The 21,044-nt window shown below is 40.9% G+C and overlaps 1 protein-coding gene across 1 annotated transcript in view; it reads left to right on the forward strand.

Moving 5' to 3' along the window:
- Positions 1-21,044, forward strand: part of LRP2 (LDL receptor related protein 2) — a gene marked incomplete at its 5' end in the record, with an annotated part of 201,882 nt that overhangs the window by 172,317 nt on the left and 8,521 nt on the right. The window contains 13 exons of the mRNA XM_081095525.1: positions 274-402; positions 4,833-4,964; positions 6,009-6,140; positions 8,106-8,249; positions 9,991-10,156; positions 12,204-12,332; positions 13,384-13,604; positions 14,375-14,551; positions 16,964-17,083; positions 19,087-19,177; positions 20,014-20,081; positions 20,266-20,383; positions 20,859-20,988. Coding sequence (XP_080951651.1) covers positions 274-402; positions 4,833-4,964; positions 6,009-6,140; positions 8,106-8,249; positions 9,991-10,156; positions 12,204-12,332; positions 13,384-13,604; positions 14,375-14,551; positions 16,964-17,083; positions 19,087-19,177; positions 20,014-20,081; positions 20,266-20,383; positions 20,859-20,988 — 1,757 coding nt within the window. The remainder of the gene's footprint in view (positions 1-273; positions 403-4,832; positions 4,965-6,008; positions 6,141-8,105; positions 8,250-9,990; positions 10,157-12,203; positions 12,333-13,383; positions 13,605-14,374; positions 14,552-16,963; positions 17,084-19,086; positions 19,178-20,013; positions 20,082-20,265; positions 20,384-20,858; positions 20,989-21,044) is intronic.

Raw genomic sequence — 21,044 nt, forward strand, 5'->3', positions numbered from 1 at the left:
CCTCAAACACATGGCTTTCAGGGTTGCCAAAGGGGTCGGGGGGGTGGGGGGGTGGGGCAAGTGAGCTTTCAATTGCTTCAGCCCAGGATGACCCATGTCACTTCCAACTCAGAATCTATTGACCAAAACTAGTCACATGGTCCTAACATAATTGCAAGGGAAATGTCGGGAAGCACGAGGTTATTGGTGAGTTAGCACTGTCCCTGCCACAGAGGGAAGCCTCTGGTTTCACAGAAGAAAAAGTTCTGACTTTAATTTGTTCTTAAATTACAGGTGTAGGTCCGACCCCGAGACCTTGTGCAGAAGATGAATTTAAGTGCAGCAACAAGCAATGCATTTCACAGCACCTTGCATGCGATGATGTTGACGACTGTGGTGACCAGTCTGATGAAACAGGTTGCAGTAAGTAAAGACTTATTTTTATATTTCACTGTGTCAATTCAGGTTTACCTAGTGAAAGCATGAGTAACATAAAGTAGATGATAGCTGCGTGCTTCTCTTTAATTGACTTTGTGCGCTGAGCTGCATTCAAGCCCACAGCCGCCTGTTACTGAGCACTTACTCTATACCAGACACAGTGCTACACACTCCACGTGCTATCTCATTTCATTCTTTTAACAATCCTATGAGCTCTCTCTCCTTACAAATGAGAAGCCCAACTTTGAGGTTAAATAAAATGGCCATGTCTTTCTCTCAGTAAGAGGTTGAACTAGGCTTTGACCCGACTCTGATCTACCTATCTGCAGACTACTTTTTTTCTTTTTTAAAAATATATTTTTATTGATTTCAGAGAGGGAGAGGGAAAGAGAAATAGAAACATCAATGATGAGAGGGTCATCAATCGGCTGCTTCCTGCACACCCCCTACTAGGGATTGAGCCCGCAACCCGGGCATATACCCTTGACCAGAATCGAACCTGGGACCCTTCAGTCCTCTGGCTATGAAGCTCTATCCACTGAGCCAAACCGGCCAGGGCTGCAGAGTACTTCCTCCCAGTTCACTGGGTGCCTCTCAGCTACATATGTTGTTTGTCTTCACATTTTTTTCATTTTAAGCCAAATGCAGTATCCTTGGCACTTAGGGGAAAAGCTTCTAAGGCAGTGGTTCTCAACTTTCTGGCCCTTTAAATACAGTTCCTCATGTTGTGACCCAACCATAAAATTATTTTCATTGCTAATTCATAACTGTCATGTTGCTACTGTTATGAATCATCATGTAAATATCTGATATGCAGGATGGTCTTAGGCGACCCCTGTGAAAGGGTCGTTTGACCTCCAAAGGGGTCACGACCCACAGGTTGAGAACCGCTGTTCTAAGGGTAGTTGGTAAAGATGAGAATGTCACAGGGGACCTTGGAAGGAAACATTTATTTTTATTTTTAAAGTAGAGGGAGAAGTTTGTGTGGAAAAAAGATGACAAACACAATCCAGGGATGGTTCTATCTCAATATTGTCTTGGAAATGTTGGAATGTCATGTTAATCATTCACACTTTTGTAGTCCTTTATAGTTTTTAGGAAATGCTTTCACATATATTATTTAATTTGTCACTCAAGTTAGCCCCATTGGGTCGCTGCTATTATGTCTCTCTATATAATAAGGCTCAGAGAGCGTAAGTAACGTGCTTGAAGTCACATAGAGTGACAGAGGCAGAACTTGAACAGTCCCATGACTGCAGGCTAGGAGAGTTGCCCTTTAGCTCCTCTGCCACTCGCTGTGCCCCTTCAGGAAATACTGACTTCTCCAGGCCTTGGCTTCTTTTTCTCTTTCTTTTTTTAAATCCTTACCTGAGGATGTTTTTCCATTGATATTTTTTAGAGAGAGTGGAAGGGAAAGGGAAAGACAGAGAGAAACACCGATATAAGAGAGACACATTGATTGACCCCAACCGGGGTTGGGAGCCTGTAACTGAGATTCATGTGCTTGACTGGAATGGAACCCGGACCCTTCAGTCCACAGGCCGATGCTCTATCCAGTGAGCCAAACCAGCTTGGTTTCTTTAGAGGAAAAAGGAGGGAGTTCTTCAAACTCTAGGAGCCCATGTCTTAGTCACCTTAGTGCCACATGCTTTCAACTTCTTGGGCTTCAATCACTTTTTCCTGAGGCATCCCAGAGACTTATTGGCAGCTTTGCTCCTATATTGAGCAAAGGGGTATGGGTAACCTGCCAGATGAAGTTGACTTGCCCTTTATTTCATGTACTTTCTCAGTGGGGTTTGTAGGGGTTTTTTTTGTTCGTTTGTTTATAGTGAAGTATTTGATTATGTACATTTAAAAAGTATTAACATGACAGGATTTGCAAGGGAGCAGTTGGTTTGGAAATTTTTTAACCTATTAGAGCGCCTAATCACATACAGATTTTGGAGCTGGGAGGAGATTACTGAGTCTAATAATGCACATGAGACTTAGGTTATGTGATAGGGCCCAGGGTATGTATGTTAATAAAAATAGGTCACATTTATTAAGCAATGTAGAGGAGGCATCAGTACCTGTTTTACAGAAATTTAAAAGATAATAAGGGAATACTGTGAGAAACTTTGTGTCAACCAATTCAACAACTTAGATTAAATGGACAAATTCTTGGAAAGACAGAAAACACTAAAGCTGATTACAAAAGAAACAGAAAATATGAAAAGACTTATTTATCAATGTGTAGTTATTAAGAGTTCAGACTTTATTATAAGGCTTTCTTTTTTTTTTTTTACATACGTTTTATTGATTTTCTACAGAGAGGAAAAGAGAGGGATAGAGAGTTAGAAACATCTGTCAGCCGCCTCCTGCATGCCCCCGACTGGGGATGTGCCCGCAACCAAGGTACATGCCCTTGACCAGAATCGAACCTGGGACCCTTGAGCCCGCAGGCTGATGCTCTATCCACTGAGCCAAACCATTTCTGGCTTTATTATAAGGCTTTCATGTGTACAGCTTTGAAGTATGAACTCCAAGGGCAGCATTCCATTGAATGCCATTGTGCTTTATTTTGTGGCTATTTTTCTTTTTTGAAACTCCCTGATTTTAGTTTATTTAAACCACATATATAGTCACTGTACCCTAAGGGACTCTGAGAAGTGATGAAGTTCACTTCTTTGCCTACTGTAGAAGACAGAGAAAAATCTACCTGCGTGGATAAAAATGATGCTGTACATTTGTACTATGGAATACTATGCAGCTCTATAAAAGAGGGACCTCTTACCCTTTGAGACAGCACGAAGGGACCGGAGAGTATTATGTTAAGTGAATTAAGCAAATCAAAGAAAGACAAGTATCACATGATCTCACTCATATATCGAATCTAATGAACAAAATAAGCTGATGAACAAAATAGATCCAGAGACATGGAAGCATGGAACAGACTGACGAATCTCAGAGGGAAGGTGAGGGAGGTGGGGGCTGCGGGAGAAGGAGGTAGCGAGAGATTAACCAGAGCACTTATATGCATATATGCATATCCCATCGACACAGGCAATAGTGTGGTGAAGGCCTGGGGGTCAGGGGTAGGGGGAGGGGAGATGGGCTAAGCGGGGGGTCAATGGTGAAAGAAAAGGGGACATCTGTAATACTTTCATCAACAATAAAAATACATTTTAAAAAAAACCTATTTGGATTTGAAAGAATTGAGCCAGGAGATACCACAGTCTCTTTGACTAAAATATTAAGCCTGTGATGAAGACACATTTCATTTCAGAAGTAGATGAAACTTAAATCCTTTATGGAGAAAACCACCTTTCCCATCCCAAACCCTCCCACCCGCCATTATCACTCAGGATAAAACAAGCAAACTGATAAGAATGACAAGAATGAAAGCCAGGTAGCTTGGACAGACACTTGCAGAGACAAGAACTGGGGACAGTGATGAGCAACAAAGTGTCCTGAGTAGAGTCCTAACTATTAAAAGGCTATCCTGGAGGATCTGGGCCCCAGAACAGCAGGAATACTGAGTCATTCAAATGGGCCCTACAAAGATAAACTATTAGATGATTATTTTTATTATGAAAGTTATAAAATCCAGAAAATATATCAACAATCAAAAGTAAAAATCACGTGAATCACATCATTATGAGAGAACTAATCTCCAAATTTATTGTACTTTTGTGTACATGTGCAAAAAAGTATTTCTTAATATTTAAAAATTTTAAAGAAATATTTTATACTAAATAATATTACAATCTTTTTTCTCCATTTTTACTATAGATATTTCCTAGGTCAAAAGTATCATTTGAAACCATGAATTTTAATGATTACATTACAATCCATTTTGTAGATAATTATAAATAATAAACATTGATTCTAAAATGCATGTTTAGTTTCACTGTTAATATCTCTGAAGCCAGGATACATCTTACAATTGATAACATGCCATAGTGTAAGTCCCAGATCTTTTCTATTTTAGTGTTGCATAAAATAATGGTGCACTAGAGGTACCTTAGGTTTGATAAAATACAGTACACCATAATTTATTCCCTATTGTTAAATGGACACTCAAGTTGCCTTCAAAATTTTCTCATTATAAATAATATTGTAATCCTTAAACATAAATCATAATACATATGTTTTTTCCTTCTTGAGAGAAAAATTTATTAATGTGGAATAACTGGGTGAAAGTATGAATATTTTGAAATCCTTGATATATATATATATATATATATATATATATATATATATATATATATATAGCAAAATTCCTTTCCATGTATACCAATTTATTGTTCTATTAGTATACATATGACTAATGTATGTATTTTATTGTGCTCTGGCTAACACTTATTTAGCAAAGAATAGTTGTGATTGGTCTGGTTTATACCTTCCATTTGTAATATTGTGATTTTGTTTTTCAGATAAAGGAAAAGAAAGATCATGTGCTGAAAATCTATGTGAACAAAATTGTACCCAATTAAGTGAAGGAGGATTTATCTGCTCCTGTAGACCTGGGTTCAAAGCCAGTATTTCAGACAGAAACTCCTGTGATGGTAGAATATATTTCCTCCAATTCCTATTAGGAGAACCTTATCCTTTTTATGTTCTTCACTCATTCTCTATTATTAAACCACCATTTAATTCCCTGAATGGGACTAAACTCATTGTTCTAGCTCATTAAAGCACTCAGGTGCACCAGTAATTTTACTGTTAGGTGTGGTGATCCAATCTCAATCTGGTTATATGTTTTAAAGTAATTAAATATATATATAGCCATAGATGACAAATATTAAGATATATTTTCCTCATTAAATTTTTGGGTTGTGAGAAAACACACAAAAATTCAGGGATCCAGGTGCTTTTTTTCTATACTATCTTATCAATGCCTAGCAGGGTGCTAGGCAGATAGCTCATCCTCAGTAATATCTGTGAAATTGATATGACTTATGAATGCTTCAGTGATGATGGCTGTTTATCGTATCACTATATGAGATCAAATTATTTTAACAAGCACACGTCTTAATTTTTTATCTAAAATCGAAAAACATATATATTACACACCTACTTAGGTCAGACATGAATGAGTTTAAAGGTATAGTCAGAAGATAGCTCTTCAAGCTATTAAGTTAGAGTATGATTTTAAGTTTCTTTTATTATTTGAATTTACTGTTTCTAACACATGAAGTGCCATACTCAGATGACTGGAAGAGTTATTTTGGAAGCTGAAGCTTAAGAACTCAATTGAAAAACCAAATCAATTACTCCCATTTCTGAAGTTAGTTGGCAGAAGGGGAAGTGGTGATGACAATATCTCCTTCCCCAAAGGGAAACGTTTGTTCTGCTTCAGTTTAAAACCTGTTTTCATTGCTTACCAGCTTTGAGACTTTGGGTTTAATAACAATCCATACCTCATAGAGTCTTTCTGGATGATTAAATAGGAGAAATATGGAAAGTGTTCTACAAACGTTGGTATCTACTTGTTGTTTTCATCTGCAGTCTTTTCAGTCCTCATTGTGAATATGGATTTAAAAAGAAGCAGGGTTTCTAAAGAATGGATGGGAGCAGATGTTGCATATTTGGTTTTATTTTGCCTACAGACATCAACGAGTGTGAGCAATTTGCGACGTGTCCACAGCACTGCCAAAACACTAAAGGAAGTTATGAGTGTTACTGTGCCGAAGGCTTCAGGTTCTTTAGTGGCATCCATGGAAATCGGTGTGAAGCTGATGGTATGATGGGTTCATGTCAGGATTGATCGACGCTCAGAGAAATAAATGCTGATGAGTACAATATACCAGAAAATAAATTTTAGACTTAAAGTCTTATTTTTAATTCATCAGTGACTTATCTTCCAACACCCATCCTGTCTCTTCTCCTCTTTCCTCCCTTGCTAGATTAAAATAAAAATTACAATTTCCCAACAAATAATTAGGGATTCAAACAAGGATCAGGTGTTACTTTTTATTCTGGACTTAGGCTCTTGTCCACCTTGATAAAAACTTCAGAAGGTAGGAAAGATGTCACCTTCCAGAAGATTCAAACAATGAAAGCATTCTTTTTAAAAAAATATATTTTATTGATTTTTTTACAGAGAGGAGGGGAGAGGTATAGAGAGTTAGAAACATTGACGAAAGAGAAACATCAATCAGTTGCCTCCTGCACACTCCCTTCTGGGTATGTGCCTGCAACCAAGGTACATGCCCTTGACCGGAATCGAACCTGGGACCCTTGAGTCCACAGGCTGACGCTCTATCCACTGAGCCAAACCGGTTAGGGCAATAAAAGCATTCTTATAGGATGGTCAATAATATAAGGAAATTAATGAAGCTCTCCAACTTCCACTCTACTGAGATCAATGTTTGAGGCCCTGTAATTCAAGATGGATCACAAACAAAGTCACATTCAACTGAGGAACACCAAAGACACCTTGTTGACATATCCCTATTTTATTGTTCATGGACTAGTGATCACAGACAGAAAGAATGTGCCAGAAAACCTGGCACATTCAAAATTTCAATCATTACTTCTGCATTTTAGTTAATTCAAGTATCTGAGAATCAGTTTTACAAAAAGCAGTAACAAGTACTAGATAGAAATGTACAAAAGAGAAAGATTGTTAGGTTAGAAATATTATAGTCCAAATTTCCAGGGGTATGATTGAAATCAGTATATCCCATTTAAGGGGTATAGGATTTCATGATCTTACGGATTTGAATTTAAAGTTTGTACTAAGGTTTAAGGAATTTGATTTAAAAAAAGTGGCATTTTACTTTGAAAATTAAAGGTAAAATGACTGTTTAATTTCTTCATACAAGTTGGACTTTTATTGCATACATTTGACTACCATACTTAAGTGTTTTACTCTATAAACATTTTTGATACTGAATGAAAATTAGGGCAAAGGCATTTGAACAGTTGGTCTGGTAATTAAGCAGCAAATTTAAAAAGTGTTTCAATCTTTTAAGGAGATGACTGAAATAAATTAGAATATTCATATAAAACATAATAATGTCAAGATAGGAAATTTATAAAATAAACTTCCATAAGTTACTTAAATTAAATTTGATTGACATTAGGCAAGTATATAAAATAAAAAATTTTAGACACTGCAACTCAGGATCACCATTAAAATAGCTGCTTTAGGTAAAAAAAAAATTTTTTAAATCAAGAACAAGCTGTTTTTGTCATTAGCTAGGAGCTAAATTGAGTCATGGAGCTGATTACCTGTTAAAAGAATCATAAAATCTGTCAGTAAAGAGTTAGGAATGAGGACTTTCTGGTAAGCTTTTAGTAAGACTATACATAATTGTATTTCTTCTGTGAGACTGAATGTCTGCCATCTTGTCTGTTTTATTGCTGGTGAATAAAGAACAAAAAATAGTGGAAAAGAGGACACTTTCTAGGGAGTCTCAGTCTTGCCTTGCTCTAAACTGTTGTTCACTGAGGACAAAGAATAAAGAATGGATAATGCCCCTAATAGAAATGCTAGCTTTCCACCTGAATGGAGATAAAAATGTCCGCAGTCATGGATTTTGCAACCCAGTTGGATAGATAGCTCTATAGGAGATAGATTCCTATAAAACCTCATTTTTTTTAAAGGGGGGAGGATACCTGCTATTTTATAACCTACTTTATATATATAAAAAGTTCAGGTAGATAACAAACAGATAAAGCAGCCCTTCATTTGTTTGTAGGTGACCCCCCTTTGTTGCTACTTCCTGAAAACGTGCGAATTCGAAAATATAATCTCTCATCTGAGAAGTACGCAGATTATCTTGAAGAACAAGAACATATTCAGGCTATCGATTATGATTGGGATCCCGAGGGCATAGCTCTCAGTGAGTATGAACTTGGGTATTTGTCATTGATATTAATGGAATTAATTGACTTATGAGGTGTTGAACTTTGGGGATTTATTTGTAATGAGTCAATTTTGTTGTGTGAGTGGAAGCAGAAGCTTATTCTATCCAGTATGGATACCTTCTATCCAGATACCTTAGCATGGCCATGAATCCCAGCCAACTTTTCCTAAGTTCTCACTGAACCTTTTCCCATCCCTGGGGATTATCCTTTCAGGACCATTCATAGCCCTTTGTTTAATATCACCTTGTCTTTGCTCACACAGATCTTGTTCTTCCCTATTGTTATACATTTGGAAGATTTCTACTGAAACTTTAAAGACCCAATTCAGATGTCACCTCCTCTGTGACAACTTCCGTAATTCCTCCTGGCACAGTTTTGTTATTGGTCACCTCTGAACCAGTAACATTTTATACATGCTTTTCCTAAAGCATGGGTTACATTGAATTATAGTTATTTGTCCACATATTTTTCTCCCAACCTCTTTCTTAACCGTGTGCTCTTTGGAACCAGAGGTTGAATCTAATTCATGTCTACATGCCTAGCACCTGACCAAACATCTAGTAAAGTATACATGGTAGGTGCTCAAAAAACTTAGTTTAATGAATGAAAAATTGAATAATGCTTATGTGGAGCCTTTCATGTCTCTGAATGGTGTGTGGGACATGGTCATGGGGCGGCAGTCAGGAAACGTGCCTTCTATGCCTGTCTCCCTCATCTACTAGCTTTGTGACCTTAAATAATTGTAACAGTTCTCTGGATCGCCATTTCTTTTCTTTCTTTTTTTTTTTTTTTTTATAAATTTTATATATTTTTAAAATATATTTTAATGATTTTTTTACAGAGAGAAGGGGAGAGGGATAGAGAGTTAGGAACATCAATGAGAGAGAAACATCAATCAGCTGCCTCCTGCACACTCCCCATTGGGGATGTGCCCGCAACCAGGGTACATGCCCTTGACCGGAATTGAACCTGGGACCCTTCAGTCCACAGGCTGACGCTCTATCCACTGAGCCAAACTGGTTAGGGCTGGATCACCATTTCTTATTTGTAAAGTAAGAGCAGAAATCTCATTCTGCCTGCCTGCCTCTGAGAGTTGTGTTGAAGATCATAGATATGAAGATGCTTTGCAAACTATCAATAACTGGGCAATGTATGATTTGTTATTATGTTTTCACACAGTTATGCAATACAATAAGCTTTCTAAGACTAGTATATACCTAGGAAAGTATATGCCTTAAAAGTCACAATCGTCCTATGCTTTTCAAAATGTCTGCTGCCTACTGTCTTTTAGTCTGTACATAAAATAAGACTTCACATCTGCATGACTCCTTGATTGTCACTGTTACTTTGTATGATTTCAAACTCTCAACAGCCTGCCCTTGGTTTATCTATATGTTCTATTTTGGAAACTAGAACTTGATCCTAATGAGAATAAATAGACTCTTGACTGAAATATGTTTTAATGAATTACCTTTAAATAAAAACAATTAAGTCTGTATCAGTATTACCAATTGAAGCATGTGTAGCTAATAGCTATTCAAGTATGAGAGGTTTTGAGGTTTGATCATATGGGTGTAATTGAATTATTACTAATATAGGAACAATGGGGAGGTATAGATGTCAATAAATGAACAGTACTTCATCTAACTAGACCCCATGTCCTCTCTTACCTGATGTTCTTAACATGAAACTGACGTGTGTGTCTTGCCTCTGCAGGTGTCATATATTACACTGTGCTAGGGCATGGCTCTAATTTTGGTGCTATCAAACGTGCCTACATCCCCAACTTTGAATCTGGCAGTAACAACCATGTGCAAGTAATTGACCTGGGCCTGAAATACATAATGCAACCAGATGGATTAGCAGTGGACTGGGTTGGAAGGTAAGTTTAGTGTATATTCCCCTATTGCCCATTCTATTTACCTGGTCAGAGCTCCTTCCTGTTCTCCTGGGCACATGAGTTAAGCTGGACCTGGATATGGGTACACTCAGCCACTGGTGCAGCTGGAGAATGCCTGGGCTTGCTCTAGCCCCAGCAACCACCTCTGCTTACACCAATGTGTCCTATAAATATTATCATTTACTTTATACTAGAGGCCTGGTGCACGGATTCATGAACCTGTGGGGTCCCTTGGCCTGGTCTGCAGGGTTTGGGCAGAAACTGGCTCTCTGACATCCCCTGATGGGTCCCGGATTGCAAGAGGGTGCAGGCCAGGCTGAGAGACCCCACTGGTGCACGATTGGAGCTGGGAGGGGTTTTGAGAGGGCTCCAGGGCGTGTCTGGCTCTTCTCACCCAGTCCCAATTGGCAGGACCCCAGCAGCAAGCTAACCTACCATTGGAGCATCTGCCCCCTGGTTGTCAATGCACTTCATAGCGACTGGTCGAATGGTCGAACACTTAGCATATTAGGCTTTTATTATATAGGATGTGCCATGAAAGAGTCTGGGAAAGAACAAAGGTGAAGACTCTATTTATATCTAGGAGAACATTCTTGCCAACAGTGTTCTGGGTCCCAAAAGTATCTTGTAGTATGGCAGAACTATTCATTTTGTGAAGAAATGGGACATACTCACAATTCTCCCAGCAAAGCAGTTGGGATGAAACATTTTTCTCTGTGGTAATTATTTCAGGGAGGAAAAATCCACACCTTGTGTTTTGGGCAGACTGTGTTGTCTAAACAGATTGGAAATTTGACTTTGCTGTAATCTTTGGGTTGTTTGTTAATAGATATATCTGCTCCATTGTCCTCTTAGATTTTCTAGAACCCCAGGGAGCAGCGCCACACATTTTGGATGGTTTATCATAAGGTAGATGCATGAGATGCAAACTGATGTGGAAAAGTCAGTAAGCTCCTTCTTCATGGAAGAGCCTTGCACTGGAGTGACATGGGTGGCAAGCGGTAACATTAGAACCAGAGCTCAGGCATTCATAGAATCCCCTTGTCCTTGAAAGTGAACTAACAGTGGGAAAATGTTTGGAAGGGAAGGCTTAGGCTTGCTGCCTCTCGGGGAGAATGGAGAGACACTTGTCATACTAAATAATTTTTACCTTTAAACAACTTGTCTGGTGTTCCTGGAAGATTTGAACATCTCTGAAGTTAATGAGGTCCCCACTGTGGCTGCAGGCTAACAGGAGAGACTTATTCTAGCATGTTCTGCCATGAATCTAGGTCTCAGTGAATTAGGAACTTGAAACTCTTGACTTCAACACTTCCTCCGCAAAACCAAGCAGGCAATGCCAGATCTGTTTTCCTGTTTGAAGTTTTACCTCTTTCTCAGCCTTAATGAATGAGTGAATTAAGAAACAGATGGAAATCTTTCTGCCTGGGAGGGACTGAGACCTGCAGTCTTAGGGATGGAAAAAGGGCAGGATGGCCTCAGTCTTAGACATGGAAGAAGGGCAGGATGGTCGCAGTGTTAAGGATGGAAGTAGGTCAGGATGGCCACAAGTTTAAGGATGGAAGGGGCAGGATGGCCTGGCTGAGTTTATTATTTTGAAAGGCTATTTCCACTCATCCTTGGAAATGATGTCAGATTCCTACTGATTCCAGTGGGGTTCTTGGCTGAGGAGGAAGTCGACTCATGGACAATCAGAATGAAAGGGCCGTCCAAAAATTGCTTAAAGCTTCTACCTGGAAGTACATGTCTTGTAAGAATGCCAGATGTGAGTCCATCATCATTTGATTCTGGCTGATTCAGCAGCTTTGACTGATCAAGCAGGAGTACCCCCTTTCCCTCTCATCTCCACTTGTAACCTTCCACAGATGTCCCCTTGGCAATCCCTAGTGGGGGAGACCATGCCCAGGTCACTAGCAACTGAGTAGCTGTCATGCCAGCCAGGATTTCCAAACTAAATGTTCTCACCCTCAGAACTAGAAGTGACCAGTCTAGACTTTTTGGTTGTTTAACACTGTCCCTCTAAATTCAGGCATATTTACTGGTCGGATGCCAGGAGTCAACGGATTGAGGTGGCTAAACTTGATGGGAGGTACAGAAAGTGGCTGATTACCACCCAACTAGATCAACCAGCTGCCGTGGTTGTGAATCCCAAACTAGGGTAAGTACTTGAAGGAGCATTTAATGTTCTAGATATTTTCTACTTGGATTCTCAAAAAAAATTTACATGTATTTGATTATTTTTTCCCATTTGCACTAAAATTGTCTTTTGACTTTTTTGGAGTGACATCTATGACTATTTTCAAGAATTATAATATGCCCTAAAGATCATTTAGGACCAACCAGGCTTCAGATCTATGCTGTGTAAGGGGAAGGCCTCTGGCCACATATTTTCCAGACCCCAGTTAATCTAAATTCCACACATTCCTCAAAAGAATTTAAGGATGGATCTATACCTGATGATTGGTTTAGGCTAGAGACTGCAAAGTGGTGGCTGGTAGGCTAATATGGCCCATAAGCATATTTGACTTACTGAGTTGCTTACATTTTTAAAGTTTTAAAAATCTGTATTTGGTACTTGAAAAATCAGAAGCGATAACACTAGGTAGGTATGTCTTCCTTGAGGTAGTTTTGCCTGGAATTTTTAGACAAGACCTTGTCTGCCCTTCACTTCATGTGTATAACTACTCTGCTCCATGCATTTATCTTACCTGCCTGATCCTTTCTAGGGTTTTGAAGTGGCACAATCCCTGGTCTACTCAATTCTTTCATAATTAAGCCTTAATTGGATGCAAAATAATGCCTTTTAAAAGAGTTCGATGGTAAGCTCCCTGAGGGTAGGAATCCTTGTTTGATCTCGGAGACATCCCACACACAGAGGAGTGCTTCTTGCACAGAGGCATTCACTAAATATTTTTTGAAGAAGGAACAGCTTTTTTAATGATGTATATATTTTAAAGGGTCTGGGTGTGTATCATTGGGCAGGGCTGCCCAGTTTCTATGGAGAAGGTGCAGCTTTCAGGAAGGAGAGATCACAGGTGCCCTGGCTGCCCCTTTTCTCTCTGTCTTCTCAAGTAAAGTGTGAAAACAGCATTCCTTAGCACTCGGGCTCTAAGAAAAACAGCTGGCTTTCCTGTGGGAAGTCCATGCTCCACGTCAGGGGAGGAGCCTCACTAGATGAAATGCTACAATGAGGAGACCTTCTGTTACAGGCTTATGTACTGGACGGACTGGGGCAAGGAACCGAAAATCGAGTCAGCCTGGATGGATGGGCAGCATCGGAGCATCCTGGTCCGCGAGGACCTCGGTTGGCCGACTGGTCTTTCTATTGATTATTTGAACAATGACCGAATCTACTGGAGCGACTTCAAGGAAAAAACGATTGAAACCATAAAATATGATGGGACTGATAGGAGAATTGTTGCCAGTGCAGGTTAGAAATTAGTTCGAATTTAATGTTCAATAATCAATTAATATCTTTCCAATCTCTTTGCCCATTTTCTCAGAAAGGAACTCCAATTTTAAGAAGTGGTTTATGTTAATTCTTAAATATCACTTTCCCCAGCTCTCAGCTGCTGATTTAAATGCAAATGAACTCCTTAGCAATGCTGTAATTAAGTTCTTTTTACATAATTTTTTAAAAAATGCTCTCAGCAGCAGATATTAAAATGATTAAGGTTCCGGTTGGGTTACCTTGAGAGAGGAGGCGGTCCTATGGACCGGGCTAACCCATGTCTAACCACTTTTAGACACATTTGTTCTTGTCGTGCTGGATTGTTCATTTTGCACAACTGGAAACACCCAGAAGGAAACAAACGTATTTTTTCTTATCCAGATTGTCGAGCTGCAGGAATCCAGCACATACCAGGTTTTCCTGATAAGCCGTGTCTTGTTTTCAAGGAAAAAAAATTCACTGCCATACAAATTGTTTTCCAAAAGTAAAATAAAATCAGCACCTTGAAAGTGAGCAAGTCCCCTACCATGGGGATTAGCCAGTGGGCACCCATCTAGTTTGATTTTCGTTATCTTGATCTCTCAGGAGAGCATACTTCTGCGGTTTTGTGTACAGAAAGTCTGCTTGACTGTTGTGGATTGTCAAGCATTGCATTAGTGATTAATTCACACAGAATGAAGGCTGACACAGAGGTGGGGTTAGGTTCTCTTTTCAGTAACCTGTTTTTCTTTCTCCCTGTGGATAAGCAGCAGTGGACCCTTACAGTCTTGACATCTTTGAAGGCCAGTTATACTGGGTATCGAAGGATAAAGGAGAAGTATGGACACAAGATAAATTTGGGCAAGACAAGAAAGAGAAAATGATGACTGTGAGCCCTTGGCTCACTCAAGTTCGAGTCCTTCATCAACATAGATACAATCAGTCAGGTAACCACTAACGTTGGAATACAAGGTTCCTCATTCTTTCAAATTAATGGCTATAGTGTTAGAAAATGGTCGTGGATTATAATAGGTTGATCTCTTGGTGCATGAAAGGCGTGTGTGTGTGTGTGTGTGTGTGTGTGTGTGTGTGTGGTTTTTATTGGAGGTTGGATGAAATTATTTATGCCACCAGCAGATATGAAGTAACAATATTTCAGTCCTCGCCTTTTGGAGTTATGGGTATGTATTTCCAGGCCACAGCATCCAGCAGGCATGAGACCCCTGCTAACTATGAGTTGTGTTAACAAGTCACAGTGTGGGTTTCCTGGACATCATCAGTTTGACCCATTCCTTGCAACTAGGCTAGTCTTATCCTGGGCTGTGTGAGCCTTAGTCTGAGATTGTCCGGCAGGTGCACTTCCATCCCTCCCCCTTCTTCCTATTTTCTTAGTTCTGGTTCCCGCTTCATCAGGTTACCTGTGTTCTAATTCATTGTAAGGTGAAAGGGAAGGGACATTTTTGAAGTGAGGAAAGGACATAGACTCTTAAATTCTAAATGTCAGATTCTCGTGTCACTTAAGGAAACTGAGGATAGGAGAGATTCAGTAACTCATATGCCCAAGTTGCACAACCAACAGATGCGTTTTAAACTTAGAAGTGATTTTAAAATTCAATTCCATTGAACCCAGAGCTCAACGTCTTTGCGGTCAAGCTGTGATCAGTATACCTCGATCCAGGTTGAATTCTGTCATGGGGGGACCTTCGATAAGTTGCTTCCCTTCCCATCCCTGTATGCGAAACAAAGGTGGAGCCTGAGGTCCCCTTAAGTTCACTGATCCTCTGAGACCCCGAATCAGACTTAACAAACTGGAACTCAGGGATAAACCTCCCAGGAGATGACACTGGTGGCACATGCCCTTTCTGAGGCTTCACTGCCTTGTGTGGCTGCTAGTGATCGCTGGTTCTCCAGCCCTTTTCCAAAGCACCCCAGCTCTCCTGTCCTAAGCGCTCCTGCAGCTCTCACGCTGGACGGTTCTAAAGGCAGAGCACAGTTACCTGGTGAGCCTCTGGCCCCTGTGGAAAAGGCTGCCCAGGAGTCAGGCAGAGGAGAATCTGGAGACTCTCCCTGAAGGAAAAGCATCAATCAGCTCAGGCTCTGGCCGCTTTGGAAAGTGCCGAGTGCTGCTGTGTAAGCCAGAGGCCAGCTCCAGCTGTGCCAGGTTACATTTGCTCTGGACCCATAGTTCTCCTCGTTTAGCCTGTGTCAGGATCATCTAGAAAGCGTGTTGAACATATTGCTGCCTCACCCACAGGAATTCTGATTTAACATGCCGGAGGTGGCCTGGAAGTTTGCCTTTCTAGCAAGTACCCAACTGACGCTAAAGTCGCTGGTTGCAGGGCCCCATTTTGAGAATCCCTGCTCCAGGCCCTGCTCACAGTGTGGGCCATGGGCCAGTGGCATGGGTAGCCTGTGGGAGCTGGTTAGAAATGCAGGTTCTCAGGCCATGCCCAGCCCTTTAGAGTCAGATTCCCCAGGCCTTTTGTATGACATTAAAGTTTGAAAGCTCTGCTCTCAAGAGCTGAAGAAATGGTAATGGGATAGGCTCTGAATTAGGCTTTTGGAATGTGCCTTTTTATTTTATTTATCGCCTTGCCTTGTCTATAGTTACATTTTAGGTGACCGAGAATCAGGATCACAGAATGTCAGTGTGAGAAGGAATTTAGAGATCATCCAATCCTTTGATAAATCTTAATATATGCTAAGATAGAATTTAGATGGCTCTGTAATTATGTGAGGGACTTTTTAATGGTGGTAATGGAGCCCTATCCCAGAACAATGTAAATATAAATTTCTGTGACTGGGCAACCATCCCTTGTGAATAGTTCCCATCTGATTCTGATAATCACGGCTCAAAACCCCCTTGTCTTACAAATAAGGAAACTGAAGCCCAGAAGGAAGTTCTCCTTGGAGGGTGAGGGTGGAAATCACATCTAGTATATGCTTTGGATGGACCACGCATTCTGACCTATTCAAATGTGGGCAATGATAAATTTTGCTGCTGTATTAATGGAGTCTCAGCGGTTTTTTGAACTATCTCAAATTGCTTAGCACTGATTAGTTTTCGAGTGACCAGGCACCTATCTGTCACACCTGCCAGGGCAAAGAGGAGATAGTGATGCCAATAGAAAATGGGAGTGGTGCAGAAGTAGGGTGGAGGGCACAGGGAGGGACTGTGTCACTTTGGTGGGGTGGCTGGGGGCTGGCAGTGTAAATGAGGGTGAATGGCCAGGGGGCACATGGCCTAGAGGTGTGGGGATGTCAACTGTTAGGGCCACAACTCGGTCCATGGGCATATCCTTGGTTGGGTTAATCATTTCCTCCTTTAATCCTAACCGTGGTTCTCATCTGCTTTTCAGTGCCCAACCGCTGTAAAAATGTCTGCAGCCATCTCTGCCTCCTGAGACCCGCAGGATACAGCTGTGCCTGTCCCCAGGGCGCCTCCTTTTTGGAGGGGAGCATGACTGAGTGTGATGCAGGTAGGGGCACTGCCTGGACAGCCTCAGGGGCCTGGGAGAGCTGTCTGCCTTCTTTAGGAGATTCCCTGTCCGTGCTTCACCTCCTCAGGAGCCTGAAGAATCCTGTGTACTAGGTCCATTGCACAATGGAGCAGTGATGGCTAGGAGGAGGGACGAGAGATGGAGGAACTGTGTCCCGATGCTTTCTGAGAATTATTTGCTAAGAACTTCCGAGATAGGTTCAGTGCCCATACATCTATAGTTGTGTTGTTTTGCAAAGACATTTTGAAAATGGAATTTTCTGTACGGCCTTTTTCCCTTCCCACCGACCCTGGATGACTACACCCCTGAATCCATTCAGCCTTACCTGGGTTCCTTTAGGTGGAGGACCAGGTTCCTGAAGTGGGGTCTGGGGGCTTATAGAGGGGAGGGCTGTTTTCCTCACTTGCTCATTTCAAAGTTTTGACAATCACAAAGGACCACATTATAAAATATACCTGTGCTTTTGGGAGATGGAGGCCAGAGTAGGAAATGCTATGGATAATCTATGCATGGCAAGACATTTTTCAATGATTCTTAAGTTAAGGAGCTAATAAGCGATGGGGAATAACTAGTGTCTATAACTAGTATCCAGTACTTGATAAGTTCTTTAAAAAAAATCATACTGCTGTTGTTCACTCGTGGCCCATTTGATGGCTCACATCCCCCAGTTTTAGACAGTGGGGGATAAAGAGGATTAAGGCACTACCTTGGGACTCTTCCCAACCAGGCTGAAATGTTGGCAGGTTTATAGAATGAACTCAGGGTAAAGAAACTGCTTCCCTCTACCTCCCTTCCCCTATCCCAGTGATCCTGGGGAAATATTGGCAAGACTACACTATTTTGCAATATTTTGAGACTTATTCTATGCTGTAGATGGGTGTTCTGACATTTATTACAGTCTCACATTGAAGGAGCGATGTCTAGGTTGTCACTTCATCTACTACTTTGCTCATTTACATGTAATTGCCAAGTGGATTATATTAAGATTCTCATTTAAAAGAACTTGAAGCAAAGGTAGCACATTAATGATGGTAGCCATTTGCATGTGGTCTTGGTTTGGTATATTAATCAATTTATTTGATAAATATTTACTGAGTGCCTACGATGTGCTAAGCACTGTTCTAAGGGTTGGAGATAGTGAACGAAACAGACACATTCCCTGCTCTTGTTAAGCTTATATCCTAACAGGACAATAAATAGAGAACCCCATAAATATATGATGTCAGGTGGTGAAAGGAGAAAACTAAAGCAGGGTAAGAGGGGTGAGGGTGGGGTAGGATGGGATAGAGAGTTCCAGAAGGCCTCTCTGATAAGGAGTCCTTTGAGTAAATACTCAAATTGAGTAACTGTGCCAGAAGGGTATTTGAATAAACACATAGCACTTATTGAGTATCTTCTAAGTGTTACACACGGACACACCAGTGACCCACCAGGCACAGCCAGGGAGTACTTAGGTGTGGGGACCCAGAGCAAGGGCAGTTTTGGAAGACTTAAAAAATGAGGTCTCTAACCAGCTGTCTGTCAAGCATCTCCATGTCTGTTTATTGGTTAATGGCGTGCTGATACTTGGGAGCCCTTAGTTGAAGTTTGGAGGTGTAATTGAACTCTTGATCTTAATGGGGTTCACAGAAGAGAATTATGAACAATTTGAATGAGAAGGGAATTCCTAAGAAACTTTTTTTTTTTTTTACCATAGTTCCTTTGAACTATTAATGTATGTGCTGGGGTCTAATTGTTTTTGAGTGAAATTATATAAATTGCCTCCTTTTCCCACGAAATGTATGTTACTCTCTAAGACCTTATTATTGATAAGAAAATTCATCTGACTGAAGGGGAAGGGAAGGTTTTGATAGGGAGAGTAATTAGACGCCCTGCCCCCAACCACCCCACCCCCACCCTAGGCTGGAAGCAGGATTGCCTGGTGTGGGTGCTTTGCTGAGTACGGCCGACACTAACACGTGCATGGCTTTCCCTTTCTGCAGCTGTGGACAACCCTATCACCATGCCGCCCCCATGCAGGTGTATGCACGGAGGAAATTGCTATTTTGATGAGAATGACCTCCCCAAATGCAAGTAAGTCTGAATGTTGAGGTCTGAGCTACAGGATTTGCTTTTGGGGTAATTCTAGACCTTATAGAAAAACAAGGATAGGAACCTTGCCAGTTCACTAATTATCCCATCTTAATCAGCTTGCCCTCCCTTGGGGAATCCACAGAGAACTAAGGCAGTGCTTCTCAAACTGTACAGCACCTAAGGACCACCTGGAGTCTGGATCAAATGCCCCATCCATTTTATTCACAGGGATTCCACATTTCTAACAAGCTCCCAGGAGGTACCACAGCATTGTGGGCCACTCTTGTGGGGAGAAAGGAGTTAGAGAAATGACAACTACCACATTTTCCTACTCATCTGGTCTTGTCAATTACAACTGGATTATGGGAGAGGGGCTGCGCAGCAGAGCTGCTTTAAGACCAGGCATACATGAGGAGCAGAGACTGAGCTCAAGACTCGGGAAGGAGAGAATTGTTGAGAAAGCTCTAACACAGAACAAGATAAATGGAGGTCTTTAAAAGTAATGAAATCACATCAAAGGAAAGGACACAAAATGGTTTCCATTTTTACTCCTTAAGGAAAAGGCTGATGGCTTAGAGAAGACACCAATAGGTTTATTTGATGAGATTGACCTTGTAGATGCCACAGCTATTTCATTGAAAGTGAATTTCCAAAGTCAGATTACTGTTCATTCTGCTCTTCCACTCTTGGCAGAATAAATGGAAGTCATGCAGGATATATTGTTCAACATATAATTTACTCAGACAAACTTCTCTCTACCTCAAGATGTGCTTATAAAATTGCAGTAGATGCCTAAGAACGCAACATCTTGTGAACAATTCTTCTTTTCCTTTCAGGTGTCCCAGTGGCTACATGGGAAATTACTGTGAAATAGGGCTTTCAAAAGGCATTTCTCCAGGAACAAGTAAGTTTGAAGAATATGAGCTATCTGGAAATACTTCCCAGTGCCTAAATTGAGTGCTATTTATATTCTGTGTGACCCAGTCTTTGAAGAATGGGTGGTGCTAGTCCCCAGCTTCTATAGCTAAGACTAGCTCTTCTCCTTCCCATGTTAACGTGTTCACTTCTTCTCCCCTCCTCGATGGCAGCAATGGCCGTGCTGTTGACAGTCATCCTGATCATCATCATTGGAGCTCTGGCAGCGTTAGGATTTTTCCACTACAGGAAGACTGGCTCCCTTCTGCCCTCTCTGCCCAAGCTGCCAAGGTCAGTTCCATTATGTGGAGCATTTATTTTAGAAGCCTGTGTGATTGACCACGCGAAAACAACGAACTTAGTTGTGTGTTATTTTTTTTTTAAAGTTAAAAAAAGCACAATACATAGCTCACCTGTTCTGCAGAAACCAAAGGGAGGGAACTTAAAGCAGTCACTTCAAATCACAACTTCTTAATCAAGTGCTTCAAAGAAACCTGAAGGCAAATCACATTTTCTAGTCCACATGGTTGTGCCTGCTGGTGGGCATTCAGGTTAGGCGGAAAGCAGTTGGCTGTGTGACGGGCGAGGCTGGCCCTCTGTTAAATCTCAAGCTTTGCCACTTCCAGGGGGCCAAGGGGATGCACTAGAGTGGGAACCCTGAACTGTCTTCCTTTTAGTAAGACTTAGCAATATGGAGGAAGGGGTACTCTTGCAAAAGGCTGTTAAAAAAAAACAATAACACTGTTTCGATGGCTTCTTTTCTCAGCTTAAGCAGTCTGGTCAAATCCTCTGAAACTGGGAATGGGGTGACCTTCAGATCAGGGGCCGATGTTAACATGGATATTGGAGTGTCTGGTTTTGGCCCTGAGTCTGCTATTGACAGAGCAATGGTGATGGTGAGTGTGGTTTCAAAATGACTATGTGGAGGTTCTCATTTTTACTGTTTTACAAA

The sequence above is a fragment of the Myotis nattereri genome (genome assembly GCF_964212035.1).
Source record: "Myotis nattereri genome assembly, chromosome: 7".
Lineage (NCBI taxonomy): Eukaryota > Metazoa > Chordata > Mammalia > Chiroptera > Vespertilionidae > Myotis > Myotis nattereri.